This window comes from Aythya ferina, assembly GCF_964211825.1.
Source record: "Aythya ferina genome assembly, chromosome: 15".
In the NCBI taxonomy this organism is placed as follows: domain Eukaryota; kingdom Metazoa; phylum Chordata; class Aves; order Anseriformes; family Anatidae; genus Aythya; species Aythya ferina.
The window spans coordinates 17,709,160-17,735,158 of NC_140314.1; the positions used below are offsets into that span (position 1 = coordinate 17,709,160).

The 25,999-nt window shown below is 36.1% G+C and overlaps 1 protein-coding gene across 12 annotated transcripts in view; it reads right to left on the bottom strand.

The window, feature by feature from the left end:
* MRTFB (myocardin related transcription factor B) overlaps positions 1-25,999 on the bottom strand; it is a 91,921-nt gene that overhangs the window by 64,064 nt on the left and 1,858 nt on the right. For 2 of the 12 annotated variants that reach the window (XM_084536394.1, XM_084536395.1), the window contains exons 2-4: positions 25,368-25,412; positions 19,486-19,628; positions 4,035-4,252 (exon numbers count right to left, since the gene is read on the bottom strand). In XM_084536394.1, the coding sequence (XP_084392520.1) occupies positions 4,035-4,188 (154 nt within the window). In that variant the 5' untranslated portion in view covers positions 4,189-4,252; positions 19,486-19,628; positions 25,368-25,412. Of the gene's footprint in view, positions 1-4,034; positions 4,253-9,011; positions 9,132-19,485; positions 19,629-19,714; positions 19,860-24,340; positions 24,470-25,367; positions 25,413-25,999 lie in introns of those variants that run through there. The other 10 variants (XM_084536398.1, XM_084536401.1, XM_084536389.1 and 7 more) reach the window with 8 other exon arrangements.

Here is a 25,999-nt window from a genome sequence, read left to right on the forward strand (position 1 = left end):
TTCAAGCACAGGTGAACTGTACACAACCAAGTATCCTGCAGACAGGAATGCAAACCAGGAGCCTCTTAAGACTACAGCACTCTGCTTCCCAATCTCCATTTACATGAGCAGTCCAACTACCATGCCACAGCCGTGGGCTATACGCCAGTGGCTGCTGTTAAGACTGACAGAATTACAGGTACATCTTCAGTATCCACTCACCAGGGACGAAAATCAGGAGCACTGAAAACGTAACTTTCGCTGCTTTCTGACAAGTTGAACAAGAACTGGCTTCCAGAGAACAGGCATGATAACTCACTGCAATCAACTGAGTACAAGTTTACACAATCAATGCATTGTGCATATTGACTAATTATCCAGAAATAGATGCAGACTAATGAGAAACACAAATTTAATCAGCAATTCAGTATTCCCCACAGCTGTCAACCTGAAAACAGTTTGTCAAATTAAAAGGGAAACTTTAAAATTGTAACAGTCTAGAAGACCACCATATAACATCCTGGAAAGATGATTCTCTGTTATTACACACAAACACATACACTGAGTTATTACACATCAATACATACAATGTTTTATAAACAGTTTATTGTTCTAATCCCCCCAAATTAAAGTAAATGTTTGCTTTAGTGATGACTCTGTTAAAGTATTTCAGCCCTGCAATAAAACTTTTATCTAGCAAATCAGCTTGAAAACTCCTATTACTTGCCTTACAATTAAAATATGTAACATTAATCAGTTAGCATTTCTCTTTCAGAGTCTTTTTGTAATGGAATGAATTAAATTTGAGAGGACAAGAATATTTTGCTGCTCTTCTCTCTCTCTCACACTCCCCAAAGAATCTACCCTTCTGTCTTTATTCAGGGAGTAAACTCCTGCATTTAGTAAATGGCTGAAGAAGCTTAAGATGCTCTTTCCCCCCAGCTGCTTGTCATTGGTCCTCTACTAGAAGATACAACCCCTTCAACAGAGCTGGTGGAGCACGTAAATGTTTCTTTGTCAATTCAAAGGACGACAGTTCCAGTGGAGGTTAATCTGCACCATGAGATTTTGAAACAAAAAATATTGAGCTATGCTCACCTGAACCATAATGCTAGTTTTGCTGTATGATTGATTGCTGGAGACAGACTGGGCAGGGGAAGGGAAGTAAACTGTAAAAAAAAGAATGAAGTAGTAACATCTCAAACTCACCAGGCACTTGCCTGCAATTTCATTGCATGTTTCTGTTACCCTGCTGTAATTGCCGCCATGTAAAACCAAACCAAACCATAGACCTCACACACTTGTAGTGTCAATGACAAAGCCTGAAATGCAGTTTTTATACTGACTTGGGGAAGTCAGCTTAACACTATGCAGAACAATACTAGAATAATTCAGCCTTCCACTGGACTACTGCCAAAAGTCTCCCTTAAGTAAACAAAGGTTAAAGGATAACTACCAAAGCTCACAGTAATTATAATGCTTCCTGCATACAATTATTCAACAACAAAAAAAACAACTTATATATTCCATATTTTTCTATTTAATGCCATTGTATTTTTGTGTACTGAAGTCTCATATACTTACAGACTTCATAAAATACTGACATGTTAAAATACTCCAGAAGAAATCCAGTTTTGGATTTTCTTGTCAAAATAGATAGTAAGTATTGAAGCTACTTTTAGTATGAATACATCAAATTCACATTTTATTTCTATGATTTTTCTATTGACTTTCACCATTTCTACTGAATTTTAGTCTGGATTCTCCTGTGAACCAAAGAGACTAAATTTGAAATTACAGGCGGGCAACAGTTTGGGTGCTCTGGAGGATCACAGTGCCCACAACTCCAACTGTTCTTTTAAGAAAATAATCTGAACACAAAATAGACATTTCTTCCAGGAATACAACCAGTATAAAGTCAGATATAGTCCGCTCTTCCCCATAAGGACAGGAAAAGTACTGGGATGCTCCTCTAAGTACACTTCAGAATTTACTGAAAGAGTAAATCCTGAAAAAGAAAAAGAGTATCCTGCACTCTATGGCAGGATGCTTAAACAGTATTAGAAAGATCCATAAAACCGAAAAGGATAGGAAATTGCACTCGTGCCCATCAAACACTTGTTTATTGTGTCTACCAGACTGTAACCCCCCAAAAAAAAAAATGCTCCTACATTATGAATTCTGTCTCTTCTGCAGTTCTATTTCTTGAACTTTTTATTTTTTAAAAATCAATACGCTTATGTTTACTATTGTCTTGAAAACATTTATGAACCAGATGACTTAGTCTTCTAAAAAGACCTAGATGATGTGAGGCCATGGCCCATTACATGAACTTTCTATGATTAAACTTTGTCAGAGAGGACATTAAAATCTTTGTGGGAGGCCTGATACTTACTCCAGACAAATGCCCCAAAGGATCTTAAGTAATAAGAAGAACTAATAAGAAGATCCTAAGCAATAAGAAGAAAAGAAACAACTGTCTGATATGGAAGAACTAAAAATGAAATACTCAACAACAAAATTTAAAAAAATAAACAAATTTCCCAGGGGTATAATTACACACAGGGAATGCATAAACCCACTCCATTCTCTTCTTAATTAGGTTTATGAGTTAAGTGTTGGCATGTTTAGTCTCATTATAGAATAGCTTTCTTTAAACATGTATTTGTGGTGCTTCCTTGACAAAATGGTAAAAGGTTGTGAGCTATCTTATAACAAGCTTTTGGTACAGAAAAACAGTTTATCAGTTGGACATCAAATAATAAGACAACAAAAAGCAATGTCTCCCAAGTTACAGATTTGTTTTCTTACAGAAAATAATTCTTAAAGATACAGAATCAGAATATTAATAAATTAGCTGCAGATCCCTTAGTTTAAAATACTTTATTAATACATTTGTTAACGCAGTATTCTGTATTTCATGATCTTCATACACAGACAAAAATAAAGAAGCAATTGTAAAAGACAAGCTCAAGCATTCGAAGTAGCAGTTATTCCACATTTATTTAAGCTAAGTGTAAGTCTCTCCACTGTCGCATTTTCCCTTAATTACATTTGTCTTTCTTGGAGTACTGAGGGTACACACACAAAGCACCACGGACTTGCATAAACAGAGGCATCTTGATCACAGACACCATTCTGTGCCTTTCTGAAATGGAGAATACTATGACTTGGACCTGTCCCTAGCTATTTGATATACATGCAGCCCACTAACATGTATCCCGTTTTTTTCTGCTTTGTGGGGATATTCAGATAGCCGTCCTTCTTATGAACTAATGCTTGTACCATTACAACTAAGTTTATGAATAACTTACTGTAGTTAAACTGATTTAATTTAAAAAAATTACTGCATTTACATATGTTCAACATTCCCAATACTTACTATAAATATTACAAAACATATCTTCATTATTATGAGACACTAGTCTGAGAAAACAAACACAACAAAAAAGGTTCCTGCCTTCTTCCAAATACAAATGAGCCTACATTTGGATTCAGACCTAATTCTTCCTGGTGCCTACTGTAACAGTGGAAACGCCTTTTTTCTAAGTTGCAATGCCAACATCAACAATGAGAACAGATATTGGAAAGATTCCCGAAATGTAAATCTTATTTTTCTTTCATTGTTCAATCTTAAACTATGTGGTGAATTAAGCTTTCTAGGATACAACATGAAACTTCAATTCTGTATTATTTTTTGCAGAAAAATCTGTTCTTGGTAATTTTCCCTTTTTGCCTAGTATTAACACAACTCCTTTCAAAAATATCCTATTAATACATCTCATATACTATCTGTGGCTTAAAAATATAAATTTCTCTATTCTATATGCCTCAGCGAAGTACTCCAGTTGGAGTTTTAAGATCATGACAGGTGAAGCCAATCAGGACAGATTTTATAGCAAGCAATCACTGTAGCACTTTACATAACACGGGTTGGGAAAAGCAAGTGAAGGCAGTCAATAACATTATTTGAAGAAAGCAAACAAACTGCATTAATCCCATTGCATACATTTAAGCACCCCAGAGTAAAGGAAAACAGTCACTTTTGCACTCACCATTCTTCCGTTCGTTGAGGGGAGGTAAGTACTGACTGGGCTGCAAGGAGAGTTCCTTGAACTCATGTGCAACTGCTTCGCTGTGAGGACTAGGAGCAAGCCGAGTTAGGGAGCCAGAGTCATCCTCAGCATCCGCTGTCCCCAGGTGATCCATTGTGTTAAAATGGTCTGGAGACAGGGAGAGCAAGTGGTCTCAATCACACTACAGTTGATAAAAACTAATGAAGAAAAAAAAAAATCATGTAGACATGTTACTGCTGGCTTCTGGTCAGTTCCTCTGCACACAAAATTCTACTTTAAAATGATAAATTCATTATCTAAAATTTTTCAACATAGAGCACAGGTTTGCAAAAATGCAGTTAAGCAACATATTTACATGCAATTTAACAGTCATTTGGTTCTGAGAAGCAGGACAGTTTCTCTGCCAGCTTTACAGAAGACCTACAATGCCAACTTTCAGCATGGATGTCCAGGAGGTCCCATGCACTACCTTCTAGCACGTGACACAGAGTTTGTCAGTGACATTTCTCTTTTTTTTTTTCTGTAGCTTTTATTAGGGAATGCTGAATTAACATATAACATACAGACAACTTTTAATTTTCTTAAACACTCCACAACTTCCCTTAGGTTTAATAATCAACTTTGATATTAATTCAGGACTTGATACCACCAAAGAGCCATATAAGGATTTGTTAATCTTTAATCTCTCTAATAAGGAAGGCTTGTTGCCATGAAATTTTTCAAATTAATACTAGCCACTCATTGTAAAATAACCTACAGACTGGAATGTAAACCCTAATTTATTATTTATTTTCTTTCTATCATTCATTCAGTGAGAAAATACAGAAGCACGGATTACTGGTACAGGCTTTTCCTAGCTCACAGAACTCTATCAAATCATCAAAACTTCATTAAAATCACTATGGACTTCAAAGAAGTTCATCACTGGATTCTTGGAAACATAAGCAATACACAATAAGGAAAATTAACGAGGATACATAAAGCCAAAAAATGTCTTACTATTATTAAATTGTTTAGTTATAGTTATTTTTCTTCAGAAACACCACTGCTGCCCATACTCAGCCTTAAACTTCAAACTTTAGGTCTGCACAGTATAAATACCTTATGTGTTGGGGTGTACATTTAAAAGCCGTTAACATGCAATCCATATTTCAATGACAACAACCAGAATACATCAAGTGACATTTAAAAAAAAATAAAGATGACAAAAAAAATGGTCTATACTACAGAAAGGGATAAAAATCTTTTTTGCTGAAAACACCAATTTGAAAGTAAGCAATATAATCAGTACTGCTTGACATGTACTTCAGTAGAACAATTATGATGGTTAAGTGCATATTTCTCATTATTTTCCATAGTTACCAATTGGTGCTTTCACATTAAATGAAGACACATTAACTTACTGTTATGCAAAATTTTTTCTTTGTTCTTAGCTTTTTAGAAGAGTAATTTACCCAGCTCTCATTTGATTTACTGACATTACACTCTCCTCAAACTCCCACTCATACATACAAATTAAGTACATTATTAACCAAGCAAGTTTCTTCAGAACAGAGTTTAAGTGAAAATTTAGCTGCTTATCTGCTTGTAATCGCGGCATTTTATCCACAGTGTATTGGCTATGAGTTACACATTGGAGTCACTTTTCAAAGAGATCAAACCACATTAGCTGTATTCACTAATTTAAATCCATATGAAAAATAATAAAACACCTTGTATTAAAGGTTTAACATCTGTTATATGCTGCATGTTAACTTTTGACTCTATTCCCCATGACAGATAACTAAATATCTTGCTTTAAGTTAAGCCGATATAACTTTTATCACTTCTACAACATGCAGATAAATTAGTTTTCGTTAATTTTAGTTCCAGGATTGTGTATAAATGTGGCTCAGTTATCCTGATCCAACTGAGCACAAGGCAGGCCTGAACTACAACCCATGTCAAATGATATCCCTCATTGCACTGCATAGTAACTCCAAGCGACTTCTTACACAAAAAACATTTTGAACCTGACTGAATCAGGTGAGAACAGCCCTTTTGGAGGTCACCCTGCCCCAGAGTAGGGGCTACCAGCTGCTCAGTATACCTTGTCTTGGTAAGTTCTGAAAATGAAATTCCACCACCTTCAAGGAACCTCACTGAGAATTCTCCCTCTGCATCCCCCTCTTTGAAAGCAACTTCTGCTGCTACCTATGACTGCTGTTTCTTGCTGCTTTGCTGTAACGCGGGACAATACTGCTGTTTGTGCATCTCAAATCTGAGTTATTGCTATGGTTTCATACAGTATCCAAACTCGGTTAGGTTATTAGGAAGCTTCTAAAAACAAAGTTCTCCAATTCAGAACTCTAACCTTAATCTGAAAGTTAAGCAAAGCCTCAGATATTGCAGATTTCTTGCCTCAAAACTTTGGGAAAACCTTAGCAAAGAATATGCACCATTTTAACCACTAAAAGTAAATTTAAAAAAATAATTAAATAAACACTAAGCCTAAACATCAACTATTTATTGGTGTACCATCCTTTAACAGTACAAAATTTCACAGCAACAGGATGCTATGAAACAAAACCAAAAGAGGCTGTAGCGTGCAACAGCAAACACTCCCTGAAGTACCACAGCACATGCAGGAAGATATTGTTTCCTCATGCTGCTCTCTGCGCTGACCGACAGCGCTGGGTGAGGTCACAACACACCATTGCACGCAGAAGGTCCTCTTTCAACTTTTGCTGTAAGGGTGCTGTAAGATCATTCACTTTTTGGCTGTTAGAAGTCCAGGTATATTCCCAAGTAGTGTTCTAACACTAGAGCAAAACCCAAACTACATTCTAAGGCTTCTAACATTTCTAATACCACTGCTTGGTGATCAGCAACTGAAATGCAAAAACAGGAGGAGAAAACAGTTTACCTTGATTAAAATTAAGCCCTGACCAATGAATACTTTATCCAGACATCACGTGCAGATGTGAGAAACTCTTACCTGATTTACAGTTTAATGTATCATACCATAATACAATTACAATTGTAATACCGTTACAGTCAAAGAAAATACACTTGCCTCCCCTTTCTCGTTTATTTGAACCCTCCTCAGTCTTGAAGCATTTCATATTTGTCGTCTGCATTTACAGATGGTAACATTATCTACGTAACCATTGACTTTAGGCAGGCCTAGACATAAAAGTCTATTAATGACTTAAAGCTCAAATGCAACAGTAAAAAAAAAGTACATGAAAAAAATTTTTTCTTTCTTTGAAATATCCAGACTGTTAATGGAAGTCTCAATATTCTACTCTGCACAACCTGAGAAAGCACCTACAATGCTAATCTGACAGACAGCAGTCAGTTGTTACTTCCAGGGTTTCCACTCCCTTCAAATTAAGGCATCTGAAAGTTGATTAAGTTGTATGAACCATCATTCTGTTTGGTATGAAAAACATTTCTATTTACAAAATTTTGAAAAACATAATACTCTTTTGTTTGTAGCAATTAAAATAAAACTACTCTGCTCTACCAACTGTCCCAAAGGCTTTCAGGGTTGGGGGATTTTTACACAGGCAAAATGGGTAAGAGTAGTAAAGTGAAAACTAGAACAAAATTATTTCCTACTTAACCTTCAGAATAGATCATCAAAATAGAATATGTACCAACCCTGCACGCAAGGCTTCAGTTCCCATTTATCTGTCAGCCACACATAAGCAATGTGCCAGTGCTGGCAAGGAGCTGCTGTACAGCGTACCCATCTTATGTAAGTGTTCCCGCAGATTGTAGGCGGTTGCTATCTTTCTTAACTGTAGAAGACAAATGCTTCTTTTATTTTTAAACATTTTATCTTCAAAAGACAAAGTATATTTCCTTAGAAAAACCTTCAGAAGGGGGAAAATGGATACTTCTCTGCCACTTGGGACACCAGAGTTGGTATTTTATTCAGCATAACCTGTGAAATCTGGATGGTATTAGGTAGTTAAGTCAGCTTGTGTTATACAAAATTGGCTGTAAAAAACAGCTTAAGAATCACAGTGCATTTTAACTGGCCAAGTCAAATGGCTGGTTTTTAACAGTTTCACTCATTTACACCTATAAGGAACTTAGGTCACTTCCAGTTTCTCCATTTATAAAACTCAAGAAAATTTAAATTTTAAATGATGCAGTTATCTATTTGAAATGCACCAGAATCTTCAATGGGAAAAATACTAGAATTGCAAATGGGTGTGGTTTTTTGTTTGTTTTTTGGTGTTTCAGGAAACACTAAAAATGATTCTTAAAAACTCAAGCACCATATCCAGCAGGTTAGTGTAACAACTGCCAACACAAGTCATTTCCATTAAGCACTTTGATCTCATCTGTGCCTTGGAAGAACCAAAAATCTACATAGTGGGTACAATGGTCTCTAACTCTAGGGTGGTAATAAGCATTTAGAGGACAGCTACAGTTTCAAATATCATTTCAATTTGCCCAGCAAGCATTATCATTTTGCATCTGTGATAATGTGCTCAGTCACAGTATGAGACTAATTTGGCAATTCCTCTTTCCACTCTCATAAGGGCAAGAACTATGCTTTCACAACGCAGCTGGCCCTATCAAGTGCACAGATATGCCTACAATAAATTTCCTCTCTAATCTTCAAATTAGCAGAGTCCCAGCGGTCAGACTCTTGGAAGGCTCTCAGTACCTCCCTTCTTCCACAGAATCAATACAGACAGCACTTGGACATAAATATTCAAAATACAGAGGAGTATTTGTAGCTAACATCTGCCATAGGGTTCAGTAAGCTAAGAGTGATTTCCCAGAAAGAAGACCTGGGGATTAACTACCCACTTCAAGGAGAGGAAAAGATGCAATATTTTTTAAAAAAAATAACTCCTCTTGGCATGCTACCTTATCAGCAAGGCACCACGTAAGAAAACAAAATTAAGAAAGAAGTAGGACTGGGCTGCTGAAGTCTGTCTCAAGTCAGTTTACCTGTGCAATTTGCTCTCAGGAACCTGCTTTGGCAGGGGGGTTGGACCTGATGATCTCTTGCAGTCCCTTCCAACCACTACCATTCTGTGATTCCGAAGAAATACAAAATCCAGGTGTCTGCTACCAAAACAAATAATGCATTTAGGTGGTGCTGTTCTTCACGCTTCTACATAATGATTTCACTGTGACCTCTAAAATGTTCTATGATGTGTTCTATTTAGAAGACATTAGCACCTTTATGTACAATTTTATTTCAGCTGTGCTTACATGTTTCTGAGATACTAAATTCCTACATGAAAAGCTATTAGGCCTACATGAAAAGCTATTAGGCCTCCCTTTATAGTTATTCTGAATATTTTTTTCTAGCATGTGTATACAGATTTTTTCCCCAAATTCTAAAGACTTACAAAATCAAATGATAGATAATAAAAATAAAAAAATAAAAAAAAAAAAAACACTTTGGAAATACTTATAAAGCATCTAAAAGATGTTTAGACCTATTCTGCAAAATCACTAGCCTGTGTCTTTTATAGAAATTCTAATATATTGGTGTTTTAAAAATAGCAAAGATGTAAACCAACCAACCAAAAAAAAAACTGACAAAAAACAACCAACCCTTTTGCATGTAGCACTGTAATTCTAACAATAAACTGTTACAGAAAAGTTGTCCCCCCTTCTCCCTGTAGGTTTCAAATCCACTTACTGAAATAGCTTTTAGAAGCAGCAAAGCTGAATATACATGAGTATACTGAGTAAAAAATGAACATAGACATGGAAAGTACTTGTTATTAATAACCATTATCAGTAAATTATCTGATTAATTAATTTTTCACATTCATACTTTTACTGATTAGAGAAAACATTGTTTCAAATTGAGTTTGCCTCTGTTGCAAGAACAATGCTGACTCTGTTACCTGTTAAGATTTATGTCCCTCATTTCACATAATTCCATAGTGGATGGGAAACTATTGAGATTAATTTTTTATAACTGCCTACTCTACCTATATTAAAACAACTGAATAGACACTACAAGGTGTCCAGAAACTTCATCACTCTTGCATATTACAATGACAATGCTAAATTGAGTTTCTCTTCACAGAAATCTTGAAATCTTAAGTATTATGACCAATTGAAGTCTGAAAAGCAGTGTGCTACAGTAGCTAACTTTGTAAAGAAATTAAAATTACTTGTATCTGGACAGAGGCAGGGAACAAGTCAATAGAACACTGGGGGATGCATTCCTCCCTGAACCATCTCCAGACCAAACAAAGGCACCTGGTACGTAATGGGAGATGTGGCCTACTCTAAGTGTAAATTGATTATCAGGCAGAGAACTTGAGGCTGTGATGGCAGCCTCCCACAGCTCTGCTAAACCCCAAAGCTGGTAACTTACACAGTTGTCACAGAGCAATACAGATGATTTTTCACGTTATTCAAAACTCATTTATTTGAGTATCATTTGGTAGAACCTTCTAGGTCTCCCATAAACCTTCAGTGGAAAGGATGTAGTTCATGGCAATGCTATGAAGCTTAGTATTTAAATACTTCAAGGTCTCTTTGGAAATTTTTTAAGTAGGTAGGTATATTACAAAAAAATTTCGGTGTTTACTATTAGTAGACTTTAAAATGGTAATTAATAATAAAATTTTCCCAAGATAGTAAACTTCTAAGAAATATTTTTAGTAAAACAAGACAAGGTTCAATATGCATAACATACAAGTTGCTGAAACCAAATCAATCCCTCAAAATGGAATTAATGCTCGAATTGCTTACTGACAACAGAACTTTTCAGATCTACCAACTTCCTTTAAGAAACAGTTATAAAAATAATGCAGTGTGCACCAAAATCCATGAATAGATGGTCTGAGAGATGAAACAAAAAAGTTAAGTCTAGGATTAGCTGCCTCTCAAAGATAATGTATGGTTAACAACTTTCTTCAAAGAAGGGTATGAACTGCTAGTCTATCACGTGAAAGGGAGATACAGTCGCCTAGGCAGTTGTGCAAGCTATTTAAAATTAAGCATCAATGCTAGCATCTATTAACTCCTTCTGATAACCCAGAACATCTTTTAATGTAACTTCTGCTGACGCAGTCCTTTTTAACAAGAAGCTACATTATCCTTAACTTCTAGTACAGTACTATTTGTAGCAGAAATCCAGTAAGTTCATGAAGATTTAACTCATGTCGAACACTCCAGATCAGGATATGAAGATTTGTTATTTAATTTACAACTAGTAAGTCCATCCCTCCTAACAGCTGCTACCTAAGCATTCAGGACTAGCAAGAATTACAGCAACAACACTTTAAAGGCTTGTCATTAGGAAAGGACATCCAGACACAGTCTTCAGCATTTTATTAGTTTATTACTTTTGATCATCTTATGAACAGACATAATTTCATCTTATCATTTTTGTGGATATTCTTAGTATTGTCTCAATATGGGCATTGTTGGCTAAGTCATTCAGCTGAATCAAATTTTTTAATACATGTGAGGCTGTTATAGCACACCTTCACTAGCTCTACAAAAATAAACAGCTTCATAAAAATACCTTAAAATAGACAGGTAAAACATGAAATAGTATCTTGTTTAGATATGATACACAGATGCACACACATACATAGTACAGGGGATGGAAATATGCTCTTTGTAAATGGTCAGAGAAATCCAGATGTGACATTCCTGTTTGTCAGTCTAAGATGTCAATGTTGATCACCATTTTCTTTGCATTTGCTTTAGTACTGTACCAAAATTTAAGATGTCTGTGTTAACGCAAATAGCAAGTAAATTTATACTCAACTTAGAAGTCTACACAAAATCAGTTTTATATTATCTAAACAGAGCAAGAAAATGTAACTGCAAGATCAACTCCAATTTACCTGCCAAAAAGCAAGTTCAGTTCCTCTGGACTATGGCAGAACACTGTGGAAGGACTTAATAAGATAATGTGCCCCATGATTTTCTATGGCTAGGAAACATAAATAGTGTAACTAGCAGAATGTAATTGAAGTTGACAACCTATAAAAATCAAAACACGAATGTCCATTTTGGTATTATAAAAGCACTTCATAATTCAAGTCCAGAGTAAGGGTCAAATATTTATATGAACACATCATATGATTGCTAGATATTTTACTGTCATGTCCTGTCCTAGAAGTGTACATTTATTTAAGAGAGAGAGCACTTTTTAAAAGAAGAGTTCTGACAGTTCAGAAAGTAACATTTATCAATAAATGGGATCAAACTCTTCAACATGTTTTTTGATAGCCAAAAGGTTGCTTAATTTTAAAAACAAGCGTTGGTAGAACTTCCAAGGCATTTCAGAAAAGGTTAAACAACTGCATGATTTCATTTGTTTGCTTAGCTATTTCAAGATGTTCCCATTTATGACTAAGCTGCAGGTGCTATTCTGTTTACTTTAGTGCCTCTGAACCAAGCCCTTGAATTGAACAAAGCAAGGAAAGCATTATGATTCAAGTCAGAGGAAGGAACTGCAGGACTGTTTCCCGTTAAACATGCTACTTTCTACCTTCCTTCATGGGCATGACTGAACGTCACAAAATGATTTCTGTAAAATGAAATTTCTTGAAAAAGATATACTTTGCTTCTTTTTATTTCTACACAGTGTTACAGAGATTAGCAAAATACTGTATTTTAATACCAAAAGACTAATATTTAACATTTAAAAATACAATAAACTTCTACAGGACGGAACTTCAATTATTATTACATTCAATAACTAACTAAATACTAATTTGACATGAATTCAAAATCATGTTGCATAATTAGGGCTTGTTAGCAACTTCAATATAAGAGATTTTGCAAATATCACAAGTATGTCTGAACTGCAACTCAATGCACACAGGCAGATGATGCTGTTAAGCAGTCCCTATTCATAACCTCAAGACAGCACAGAAAATCTCTTGCACAAACCTGTTAACTTGTACCAACACAACTACTTTCAGATATTAACAGTGCATACAATAACTTGAATTAGCTCCATGGAAACGAGTCAATTTGTTATTTTTAATTTCTAAAACTTGTCCAACTCAACCCACTAGTGGACAAAAGAAAGACATAGAAGGTGACAGATTAATGTGTGAAAAAAATCAACATGCCATTAAACCTAAGTAGCAGATATTTACCATGCTTTCTTCATATGATTTATGCTAAGTGCTTAGAGTTCTTCTAAAATAAGGATTGTCTTTTCTGGCCTCCCAAACATGATGCCCATCTACAAGAAGGGGTGGAGGGCAGACCCGGGGAACTATAGGCCTGTCAGTTTGATCTCAGTGCCAGGGAAGCTCATGGAGCAGATTATCTTGAGTGTCATCACACGGCACTTACAGGGCAAGCAGGTGATCAAGCCCAGTCAGCATGGGTTTAGGAAAGGCAGGTCCTGCTTGACGAACCTGATCTCCTTCTGTGACAAAGTGACCCATTTGGTGGATGAGGGAAAGGCTGCGGATGTGGTCTACCTTGACTTCAGTAAGGCTTTTGACACCGTTTCACACAACAGTCTTCTCAAGAAACTGGCTGCTCGTGGCTTGGACTGGCATACACTTTGCTGGGTTAAAAACTGGCTGGATAGCTGGGCCCAAAGAGTTGTGGTGAATGGAGTCAAATCCAGTTGGAGGCCGGTCACTAGTGGCGTCCCCCATGTGACTGGGTCCAGTCCTCTTTAATATCTTTGTCGATGATCTGGATGAGGGGATCAAGTGCAGCCTCAGTAAATTCACAGATGAAACCAAGTTAGGTGCATGTTGTGTCGATCTGCTCGAGGGTAGGAAGGCTCTGCAGGAGGATCTGGATAGGCTGGACTGAGGGGCTGAGGCCAACTGTATGAAGTTCAACAAGGCCAAGTGCCGGGTCCTGCACCTGGGGCACCCCAAGCAGAGCTACAGGCTGGGAGAGGAATGGTTGGAAAGCTGCCTGGCAGGGAAGGACCTAAGAGTACTGGCTGATAGTCGGCTGAATATGAGCCAGCAGTGTGCTCAGGTGGCCAAGAAGGCCAACAGCATCCTGACTTGTATAAGAAGCAGTGTGGCCAGCAGGGCTAGGGAAGTGATTGTCCCCCTGTACTCGGCTCTGGTGAGGCCGCACCTCGAGTACTGTGTTCAGTTTTGGGCCCCTCGCTACAAGAAGGACATGGAGGTGCTCGAGCGAGTCCAGAGAAGGGTGACAAAGCTGGTGAGGGGTCTGGAGAACAAGTCTTATGACGAGCAGCTGAGGGAGCTGGGATTGTTCAGCCTGCAGAAGAGGAGGCTCAGGAGCCACCTTATTGCTCTCTATAAGTACCTTAAAGGAGGCTGTAGTGAGGTGGGGGTTGGTCTGTTCTCCCACGTGCCTGGTGACAGGATGAGGGTAAACGGGCTAAAGTTGCGCCAGGGGAGGTTTAGATTGGATATTAACAAGAACTTTGCCGAGAGGGTTGTTAGGCATTGGAACGGGCTGCCCAGGGAAGTGGTTGAGTCAGCATCCCTGGAGGTCTTTAAAATACATTTAGATGTAGAGCTCAGTGATACGGTTTAGTGGAGGACTTGTTAGTGTTAGGTCAGAGGCTGGACTCGATGATCTTGAGGTCTCTTCCAATCTAGAAATTCTGTGATATGATCATATAACCTCCCTGTAAAAAGCACGGCAGAGCATTCTATGTCTTTAATTGTCCCAAACAATTGGGTTTACTTTGAAAGTTATTAGAAGTATTTAATCTCCTCCATTTTGCTTCTTTTAACTAGAAATAAAATAGAGGCCTAGTACCAGAAGATTAACATCTGACTTAGAAGTTCAAGGGATCAGTTCTTCTTTTTAACAACTTAGTTTAGATTGGACAGTGTGATATTTTAAGTAGCAACAAAAGTACAAGCAAATATAAATTAAACTGTAAGTTTTTAGAGAGAATGTTTATAGTGCGGCTGTCCTGATCAGACCAAATCATTCAATGATCCGAAACTGGAAGATTTAAGACCCCAGGGTTTGTTACCCTGGGATAACTGACAATTCCATGCATTATATTACATGTATTCATCACACAAATGCTGTGTGGATATAAACGCCCATTTTTCTCAGCTAACCTGAGGCAGTGACACAGTTTTGGCAGTCCCAGTCCCACTTCATTCTATTGTCTACTCTCCTACTAAATACATGAATTATTCTCTGTTGTATTTATCACTTTTCTAGAGTCAGAATGAGATCAATACACTTCTCGCATTTCCTAGTCCAGTTAGCCAAAACTTTTACTAGAAATGGACAAATATGACTGTTTGGCTAAAGAGTATTAATCAGAGGTTACCAAGTCTACTACAAACTTTAGAACACACTTAAAAAGATAAACAGCACAGTGGTTTCATCGCTTATTTATCAGCTGTTATATAGACCATGGCTTTAGGACAACTTTTTTCCTCTTCAGTCTTCAACTCCTGTTTTCTCCAAGTTTTATCTACTAATACAGCAGAGCCAAAGAACAATTATTACACCTTACCTAGAAGCAAACAGTACAAAGTGTCATTAACTTTGGTAACAGTGAACCAAAACAGTGAACAGTTTAACAGTGGTTCTACTGCTCACATCCCACATTGTATGAAGTGACCTCATTTTTTATGCAGCAGAGACAAAAGTCAGAATGTGGATGCAATTATATCAGTTGTAGTAGATTGACACCTCACAGCATCCTCCCAAAACCTGAAGTTCTTTTTTTCATAGATACAGTCATGAAGTATACCAAGAGAATGCTAAATCTATCAGAGGCTTTCAGGTAAAAACAGACAAAAAAATAAAACCCCAACTTCCTAAACACTGGAAATTAAGCATGAAAATATCACAGAATCACAGAATCACAGAATTTTCTAGGTTGGAAGAGACCTCAAGGTCATCGAGTCCAACCTCCAACCTAACGCTAACAGCCCTCCACTAAACCATATCCCTAAGCTCTACATCTAAGCGTCTTTTGAAGACTTCCAGGGATGGTGACTCCACCACTTCCCTGGGCAGCCTGTTCCAATGCCTCACAACCCTTTCTGTAAAGAAGTTCTTCCTAACATCTAACCTAAAATATATCAGAAACAGAATATTTTTGCTTTAAAAATAAAACAATACTTTTTACAAATCCAGACTTTTTACTTCTCAAATCTATAATGCATCTAAGAAGACCCACAATACTCCCTGTTACCAAGGCGAGACCACAGGAAGGGAAATCATATCACATTGTTTCTTTATGAGTTCTGAACAATGATTATGAGTAGATCAAACTTAATCCCCAGATCAACACCCATACTCTAAAATAACCAGAAAAAAGTATGTTATTAGTATGGTGCCTGAAAACTCTGATATTCTAAACAGTTTAATGCTATAATCCACAGTCCGTGCCCTCACTGCTTTAAGAAGCAATTTCTCATGATCTCAAAGACTAAAATGAACTGGAATTCCATTTTCCATACTGAAATTAGCTAAAGACCAATAGGGCAGAAACTTTGGGTCAGGAGAGTTTATGTTGCCTAAGGCCACTTTAAAAGAAGTCTCATCTGTTAAACTAGTATATGTTCCAATATTTCATTCTTTACAAAGCTGCTTGATTAAAATAAATAAATAAAAGATGGTAACAATAAAACTGTTTACTATAGTCTTCTGCACAAATTGTTACACTTAGCAGCTGTAACGCATCTGAATTCTCTATTTCTGGGGATTTGCTCTGATTAGAGCTTCAAATGAGAAAAGCCTTCCCTGTGTAAAACAATTCCCCTTGTAAAGCCTTCAACCTTCCCCTTGAAAAACAATTATCATTCTCATTCCCCTTCATTTTAAATTAAACAGAAAAGGTCCTCCATTTATGCAGAAACGGCTGTATCCAAGAATAAGCTGATACAGAGAGGGACATACTGAACTTTAGAAATACTTCAAAGCCACTCAACAGCAAGTCAATAAACACAGAAAGAACACCTCTTGATTTGAAGATAAGAATTTTACAGGTGTAGTTTGAAAACTGAGAAAGCCTGACTGCAACAAACTATTTCACTCAGTCAATTAAGACTAATTACTTCCAAAGATCTTCTTAAAGGAAAATAATATTTATAAACTTACTAGTTAAAGTGATAACACAAAGAAGCAACTTAACACTCATATGAGTGTGAAAGACAGACTATCTGTAAACTGTTCCCCAGTAAAGAACAGAGTATTTCTAAAATAAAAAGGGAAAACACTGTTAATGAACTCTGTTATACAACAGAAGTGCAACACTGCCTTATTATTACCAAACAGCTTACTAAAGGTCATTCCCTAATGAACACCTACTTCAAATGTTTAAACAATTTAAACTATAGTTATTGACTAAGTAGGCCTGATGACTAAACACAGGTCATTTTTGTTAGAAGCACCAAGTTCATCCACAGTTATGCTGGATGACCAAATTACCCGCTTGTCAGATGACGTGCTATCCTACTTCTGGTTATTATGACCCTGTCTAAACTGCTGGGTCAGCAGAAAAACTCTTAGAACACAGACCAAAAAAATGTTTTTAATATATTTTCCTTGTATCCTTCTGCATGATGCAGAAAAACCTCTTACTGAACATTTCGACAACACATCAAAACTAGGGTAACAAACAATTTACAAACTCTTAAGTCTGAAAAATACTTCAAGCCATAATTTCTCTCCCACACAGTAATTTAAATTTTATTCATGCAATAGACATTGTTGGTCTTCCAACAGCACAACAAAAAATGTACTTGCTTTAATATTTCTTCTAGACATTTCCATCATCTAACAGTCATCAAATGTAATTTATCAGAGTATGTTCTAGAACACTTTGGCTAGTGCAATTTACTAACTCTGAAACAAAGTATTTAATCATGAATATATCAGTCAAAATGGCTGAAAAATGTATCCAGTGCCACTCCTTCCTGAAAGACACATGGTTTTGAACCCCATTAAAACTGCTTTTACAAAAATACTACAAAGTTTTGTTCAAGGCCCTATTCAGAAACTACCGATAATCTGATCAAAACAAGATACTCATCAAGCATTGTCTGTTAAAATATAATCTCAAAACAGTATAATCTCAAAAGCCCCAGTTTTTTTTCTTGCTGCTTTTTTTTCTTGCTGCTTTATTTCATTACTTTTTTCTGGCAACAGATCACAGTTCTTGGCTTCCCTTGATCAATTCAGTAACTGCTTTCCTTCTCAATTCCTCTTCCCGTATTTGCTATTTCTTCTATCCTCCATGTATCACTAAATCAATTCTCATATCACACCTATTTCAGATTCCATTTTACCCATCAAAAGTGCTCTGTGTGTTTCCTGGCCATATTTTTTCTTCTCATGAGCATGTGCCTCAGAGAGAGATTACCTGGAAACCAACTCTCTTGACTACATCCATGTACTGCTACAGAACTCCATCTTTTGTATTATCTTCTGGCCCCACTACTGCCCCCAAATATTTAAGAAACTGTAAATTTAGAACTGTGCCTATGCTCAGAAGTCTCCTTTCAGTTAGTTGATCTGTTTTAGTCTGAAAAAAGGGAAATAATGGTATGTATTGTACAGTGTCTTTTCCATCCTCCGTTTCAGATTTATAGTTTCTCTCCTTATTGTCCTTGTTTACATCTGCTCAAAGCTTCCTCAGGGCACAAAAAGATGCACTGAAGTAGGTTGCTACCACCTGCGTTTCAACCCTTTCCAGAGTCGATCTTTCTGTACTTCCCAGTTTTATGCCATGCTTTTATAAGATTAGGCTCATTTTACAGGACCTCGTAAGAGAGCAGTCAAATGGTTAAACTGGCAGAACGGAGGAAGGGTGGAACATCTGGCAGAGGAAGGAGGGATTCATTAACCACTCAACTCAGATCTACCGCAGCCAGAACAGTTTGCCTCACCATGCTGATCTGATTCCAGGAGAAATCACCCATTACACTCTGTTATTCATAGAAGCAGAGAAACTTGGTTTAAACTGTCTACAGACATAGAGTGAATTATTTGAAGCTTGTTTTACCTTGGAAGATTTATAATTCCTGTAGCCACAAGGCTGGTTTACATTTTGCACAAACTGCATTTACAAACTGCATTTTTGCACAAACTACATTTAGCATTTGCTAAAACCTTTATCTCACACCAAGTGAAAGAATGAGTACTGCTATACTGACATCGACACAAAGGAGCATTAATATAAATAACCCATACAAATTCAGAAATAAGAAAGACTATGTAAGCAGCAACTTCTCTTTAATCAAATATTTACTAGAAACCAGGTGACTTGTACCCTCAAACAGGATATTTAATTTTTTCTGCTGTATAGAAACCCCAGATGAAATTGTAGCATGTCATATGTCAACCAGACAACGAGGTTTTCTGTTATTCTTATAAATTTACTTAATTGTCTGATGTTGTGATTATATTCATTATTTACCTAAACTATATCCTAACTCCAGAAACATTTGAATTGTTCAAAGAAATAACAGGAAGTCTCAAACAAATGACCCATTACCTGATCAATTTTGCTTTTGGTCCTATTCCTCTGTATTCCACAATAGCAAGTATTGCTGTCACTTTCACCACTTGCAGTTGGTATTTATATCTTACTGCAGGATTCTCATGAACACATTCATCAGTACAAATTCAACTACTGTCCTAGAATACAAGCATTAAAACCCACAATTTTACTGAACAATCAAAAACACTTAAAGTGAAGATAAACTTTAAAACAGAGAACTAACATGCAAAGACATCACTTTATTGTCAATTTTGCATTCAGTGGTGCTGTTGCACAAGAGTATTAAGTCAACGAGCATCTGAATTTGTCTGTCCTCAGAACTGTCTTAATGGGTGCGAACACATTTCCTTCTGTTGTTGAACACAAAGCTATAAAATAAGAGCCGAAGTGAGTGCAAGGATAACTAAGAGTGACAGTGTGTGAACAAGCATATTGCTATCCAAGAAAATTATGGTACAGATTTTAAATAATACAAAATCAGACATCACTACTCAATGGTGTCAAGAGCCGCTTCAAAAAGATTTCTAAAATTATATTTTCTAATTCACATAACATATAAATCTTTAACAAAAATCTTACACTGAATATATTTATGTAGAGGATAGCTATACAAAGAGTACAGCTTACATAATGAAAAAAAAAAAGCAGAGAATCATTAGGGAATTCCTTTTGGTTACCTGTTTTGAGTTGTATCTGATGTGTTTTTGTGATGCTATTTTTTTTAAAGAAGCAGCCCTAAAAATATGCTATAAAAGCATCTCCTACCAAGTAACATGAAATGATAATAACCAAATGCTCCAAAATAGCCAGATTTATTAGTCCATTCAAAAACTCCTTAAATAATAAACAAATTGTTCATTTCAACTGTAATCAATGTAAAGATCCCATTCATTTGTCATTTTAGCATATTTAGCAAGCTCCATTTTCAAAATACACACATTCGAAGTCCCTTTTCCACTGCATAAGCACCACATAAATAAAATACAAGCGCACCCCTTTACTCTTTCACATGTACAAAGTTACTTACATATAAAAACCAAACCTAATTCGCTACATACAAAAGTATTTGTAACGTGTACCAGTTATGCAGATAGCATTTTAAAACAAAAAAAGAAAACACATTTCCTTATAGATAATACTTAAGTACACTTACTCAGACCATAATTCACTGCTTGGATTGATGAATATTCAGTGTAAAATAGATCATCTGTACTTAAAATTGACTGCATCTATAATACTGTGATGCAAGAACAAATGCATCCACCACAATTATATTTATGCAGCGATTTCTTCGCTTATGCTAAGGCACAGCTATTATTTTCCTAAAGCTTCACTAGCATCTGGTCCTAAATCCTGAAAAGCTTTAAGTGTGCATTCAACTTTGTATAATGCATGTAGCACCATAAATGAACGCTTAGCTTTGCAGGATTACTTTACCAAAGAATACATTCCCATTTTTTTTTTTTAAAGTAAATAAAAGAAGAAATAAAATAAAATAAAATAAAATAAAATAAAATAAAAGGATTCTGCCAGCAATGTAATTAGACAGAATGTCAGTAGCTGGCTTTTTTTTTTTTTTTCATAGGAAATACTGAGAAACAACAGACATTTATGGGTGTTGGACTTTAGCGGAATACACTAACATGAACTCTATTTTCACAAGTTTCTTTGCTTCTCAATTTTTATGAGCTACCTCTCCTTCACTTAAAATAAGGAATGCCTGACAAACTAATTTTAATGTCTCCAGAATTTTAAAATCAAATTTTCAGCAAATGTTTCCTAGCCCTCCAGTAGACTTCTAACATTAAAAACAAAATCTGGAAATGAGAATGCCATTGCCCACACTTTTCAGGGCTATAATCTAGGGCTGACTACCTTATAAATTCAGTTTAATAAAGGAAGAAAAACAGGGGTGTTGTCTTTATTATTTTTTAAATTTTTGGTTCATTTGTGTTACAGTCAGTGTGAAGATCAAAAAGGAGCTGAACTATGACTTCTCCCCCATTTTGTTGCTTTTGGCATCATGCCCAGGTTTAAGCCAGTTTTCAAACATTTAAATAATGACTTTAGCCAAGTACCCAAATATGAAATCTTAAAAGACTGAGTCAACGATCACAGAGATTCAGCTTATTGCACAAGTGCATAACTGTTATATTAACATCTGGATTTAATAAAAAGTAATCTGAACACTATTTAATAAATTCTGTAATGTGAATTTGCTTTGGAGATTCAGGATGTGGAAGATTTTTGTGGTAGTAGCTTAGACAGAGCCTCAAAAACAATAAAGAGTAGTTTTACAGCAGCTGTCAATCTTTACCACTGAAGAAAAGTTTGAAAAAGCTTTGTTCCAAGGTGAATTATTATGGAATATAGGTTCTCGAACTTCAGATGATGAATACTGCTTACAAATTGATGCCAGGAAGATGGGTTCACTGTGCTTAATGCAGCAGAGAATCATCATTTAAAGATGCAAACATGAAACATTCATGGTTGTGATGTACAAATGGGCTTAATTTTAGCTGTTGATCTTTTTACACATGTTGCTAAAAAAAAGTAGCAGGTATATTCACTGTAAGAATCAAAGGCTGCAGATACACTAAACCAGAACATGAAGTGAAGTAGTTCACCAAATGTAAGCGAACCAACCTCCTCTTCTACAAGTAGCCTGAATGCATCCCAAAACCACACCTAATCTTCAGATTAAAACAAGTTCCTCCATCTTTAAGTGTTTCCAGTTGCTGATTTTTTTGCCTAACAGTACAGTTGCAGGGTGCTGATTTACAAGTAATTGAACCAACTTAAACTGAGATGTTTTTTCCCCCCACCAATACTGTTTCTGGCTCTGCCCTCTGTTTTACTTCTGGTACTGGCACTCACATACCACTACCAATTTTGAGGGCTAGAATTGCAATATATATATATATTTTTTTTTTTTTGAGAAACAGGATTTAATTTTCCATCAGATCAGCTCCTTCATCTGACCCACTATGTGGCTCTCACTGTATAGAAAAGAGACCAAAAGATCACAGATACTGCAACGGTTGGACCACTCTTTTTCAGTGGCAAAATAAACCTACAAAGTATGGTATTTACTTTGACAGAGAAAGTCATTGTCATCCTCATTGCCCTTCCCTCATACTGGATAGGCAACAAACATTGGAAACTTACATGAGTCTTGCCTCAGGGGGTTAAAGCAGCTCAGCATTAAGTTCACCCCCTCAACTACACATGCACACAATTACCACCATTATCAGCAGAATGGAGTACTGACTGTTCCTACGTACCACCTAAGTCTGTATTTTTGGTTATCATAAGAGATGAATAATACATCTATAATGAATGATTAATAATCAACACAGAACAAGATTTGGCACAACTACAAAATTGAGAGGACTTCTCATATTTACCTTTAGTATGCAGATAAACTGCAAATTACTATACTGTGATTAGAGAGAGACGGTAAGTTAACAAATCCAGCAGTGTAATTATAGAATACTGAAGTGGACCATGACTACATTTTCATTTTGACACCTTCCTGTTTACTAAGAACATCATTTATTAATTTCTTATGCTACATTTGCCTTTTTTAATACAATAGTTAAGAGTTTAAGAGTGATTTGACATGATAATGACAACAGCAACTGAAATACTATTTTTAATTAGTCTGTTTCCTCATTTCTTACTGATTTTAGTGCTGATTTCTTATCACCAAATACAATTAGTCTTTGAAAAACAGTGATTTGTTAACAGTTCAATCTTCCACAATTTTCTTCCAAGTACATGCAATTGAATGATTTTTTTCTCCTGTTTCCTCCAACAGTTTAGACTCCAATCTCATCCATCCCTAACAATTACTCGATCGATTCTCTTGTCACTGACATATACTCACACAGTATATAAAAGTCTTACTGGGAAAAATATCATTACTCTTCATACAATACCAAATAATTGTCAGGACTTTTTTTTGAACTCTGAGATGGATGTATTAATGTTTTGTAAGGTCAAACACTGACAAATCTGTTCCAACTACAGTGGAAATTATAAAGTTTAGTTTCCTATAAGCTTATGTTCTCTGTCTTCTAAATATTTATCTGTAACTCCAGCCCCCAGCTGCGCCTCACTTGTGCTATATGGGTAGTCCAGAGTAAATGTATTTTGACTGTCCAGTCAGCTGCTGCCAACCACAGTAAATAACTGCTGAACTCTGTCTGCTAATGAGGCTGCAGGGGGTTTTCTCTACTAACTTCAACTTTGTGAATATTAAGAAGTTAGTTGAGATAATTTTCTCAGAAACGTGAATAAAGCTACTTGTATAAGACCTGTATAAAAACTACAAGAGAAGGCAATGTATAGCCAAAGGCAGCAGATAGTGCCACCCAATTCAAAACCATCTAGAAGCTACCCAAGTCACATATTTGGTGCTCTTCAAAGGAACAGTTTTTCAATAGTCTTTCACAAGTGATTAGGTATGGCACAGAGAAATGACATGTTGAGCATTTCTAAGTGCATTATTAGTACTGTTCACTGCATCTTAAGACAACAGAATAAATATGAGTCGATGAAGTATCTGATAACGTTTAAAAACCAGGAAAATCAAACTTACCCCATTAGGCAGTATGTTTGCACATATGTAAGTCCGCATGAAGGCTGACCACCACACTCTTAGAGCCATGCTTAACAATTCTTACTAAAAATTGAAATTGTCTTTGTTTTTTAAAGTCAGACTGTACGTGTGCTTATCTTTACTACATCACACTCTCTAGCCAGGATACTCTGGTGGTAGATTCTGGTCTGTTTCAGTTTGTAAGCAGATTTGCTGGAACACATCAGTGCTCCAGATACATCATACCTTCTGCATAGATCCAGAAGGTTTTGTACTTCTTTCTCTTCTTCCAGTCTCTGGAGCAGTTCTTAGCCATCAAACTTGTGTGTAGTGTCTGGCTTTTTCAGTACAGGTGGAGTCAATACTCTGTAACATCTTAGAAGGGCCTCAGTGGAAATAAGCAAGGAGGCTTTAAGCTTGGTGCTCTGCCTTAGTAATCCCTTCCTAGTTCCCCAAAACAAAGCCCTTTCTTCTTCCCATACAAAAACATGGGGAAGGAGGGGACAGGATCAAAGTTTTCACCAATTCTGTAGTAGCTGGACATCAGAAGTACACTGTTTCAAAACTGTAAATATTTAAGTTGATATAACTTACATCCTTATTTTATGAACCTACTTAAGCCCCATGTCTTACTCTAACACTTACTGAAGTTCAATTCTAGCAGCAACCATTAAACATTCTTAGTTACTCCCTTTGAGAAAAGTTTCCTCATCTATAACTGGATGTATTTAATCAAAACGCATCGGTCTAGTGGAACTGTGGAAGTGCTGTACTGTAACGTGCTCTGCTGGTACTAGCCTGAGTTGCTGTAAAATAATTGTTAAAATAAACAAAATCCTGTATTGGTCAAATTTTCAATTACCAATATCAAAGTTAACATTTAGAAAAAGTCTAACAAAATCTGCAAAGGCTTGCAAGCCTGACAGTCCTTTAAAAAAGAGAAAATATGATTTAATCAGCCTAAGAGTATTTAAAGCAAAATTCTAAGAGATTATTAAAAACACTCATACCAAACAACTAAGCAGAAGTATCACAATGATTTGGTTTTAGCTTATATATCATGGGTAATATGTATCCCCAAATTCCTGCTTGTATGAGAACATATCTCTTAGAAAACCTTCCCTTTCTGACAGTAGTATAAAGCCAGCATAATTTAAAGAGATACACTGCTCATTAAAAAAATAGCAGCTACACAATAGTTTCATTAAATAAATAAAAAAAATAAATACCACTTAACTTAAAAGTTTTAATAGGTTTAAGATACAGCACTTACCTTGTATTTTTATCCTCCTTTTATTACATCTGTTTCAGCACATTTCTGGTCATTGGGAAAGTAAAGACAAGAAAAAACCAGTTACAAAAAATGCCACAAAGGTTCATTATTTTAAAAATTACATACGCTATTTTGGCTAGGAAATTAATACATTAATACAAGTTGCTCTTTCTTAGCTTTTGCACTTTTGACATTGAAGTATATTCTTGGGTTAAAAACCCTGAAGGTAAACTAATTTCAATATGCTCTAGACTCATTCTTTAGCACCTTTCACATTACTGCTCAAACTAACACACTAATTTTGTCTTTCTAGTTACCTCTGGCAAGAATAACAGTGCTAGAGATGCATTACCCACCCCTTTTAATTTAAGTGCAGTACAAAAGACAAGTTCTAGCTCCTTCAAGTCCTACTTGCATAATCCCTTACAGCTAGAATGTCTCTACACTTGAAAGTTTAAATGTTCTTTGCACCTATTCACTTGAACTTCATTTACTAAAAGAAATATATTTTAGTTACATATAGATTCCAATATGAAGGAACTTTTATGAAGAAAAAGGAAACTGTTCACAAAGTTTGTCTTTTTGCTATGACAACACAAACATATTTCCTCAATCATCAACCCTTAATTTAT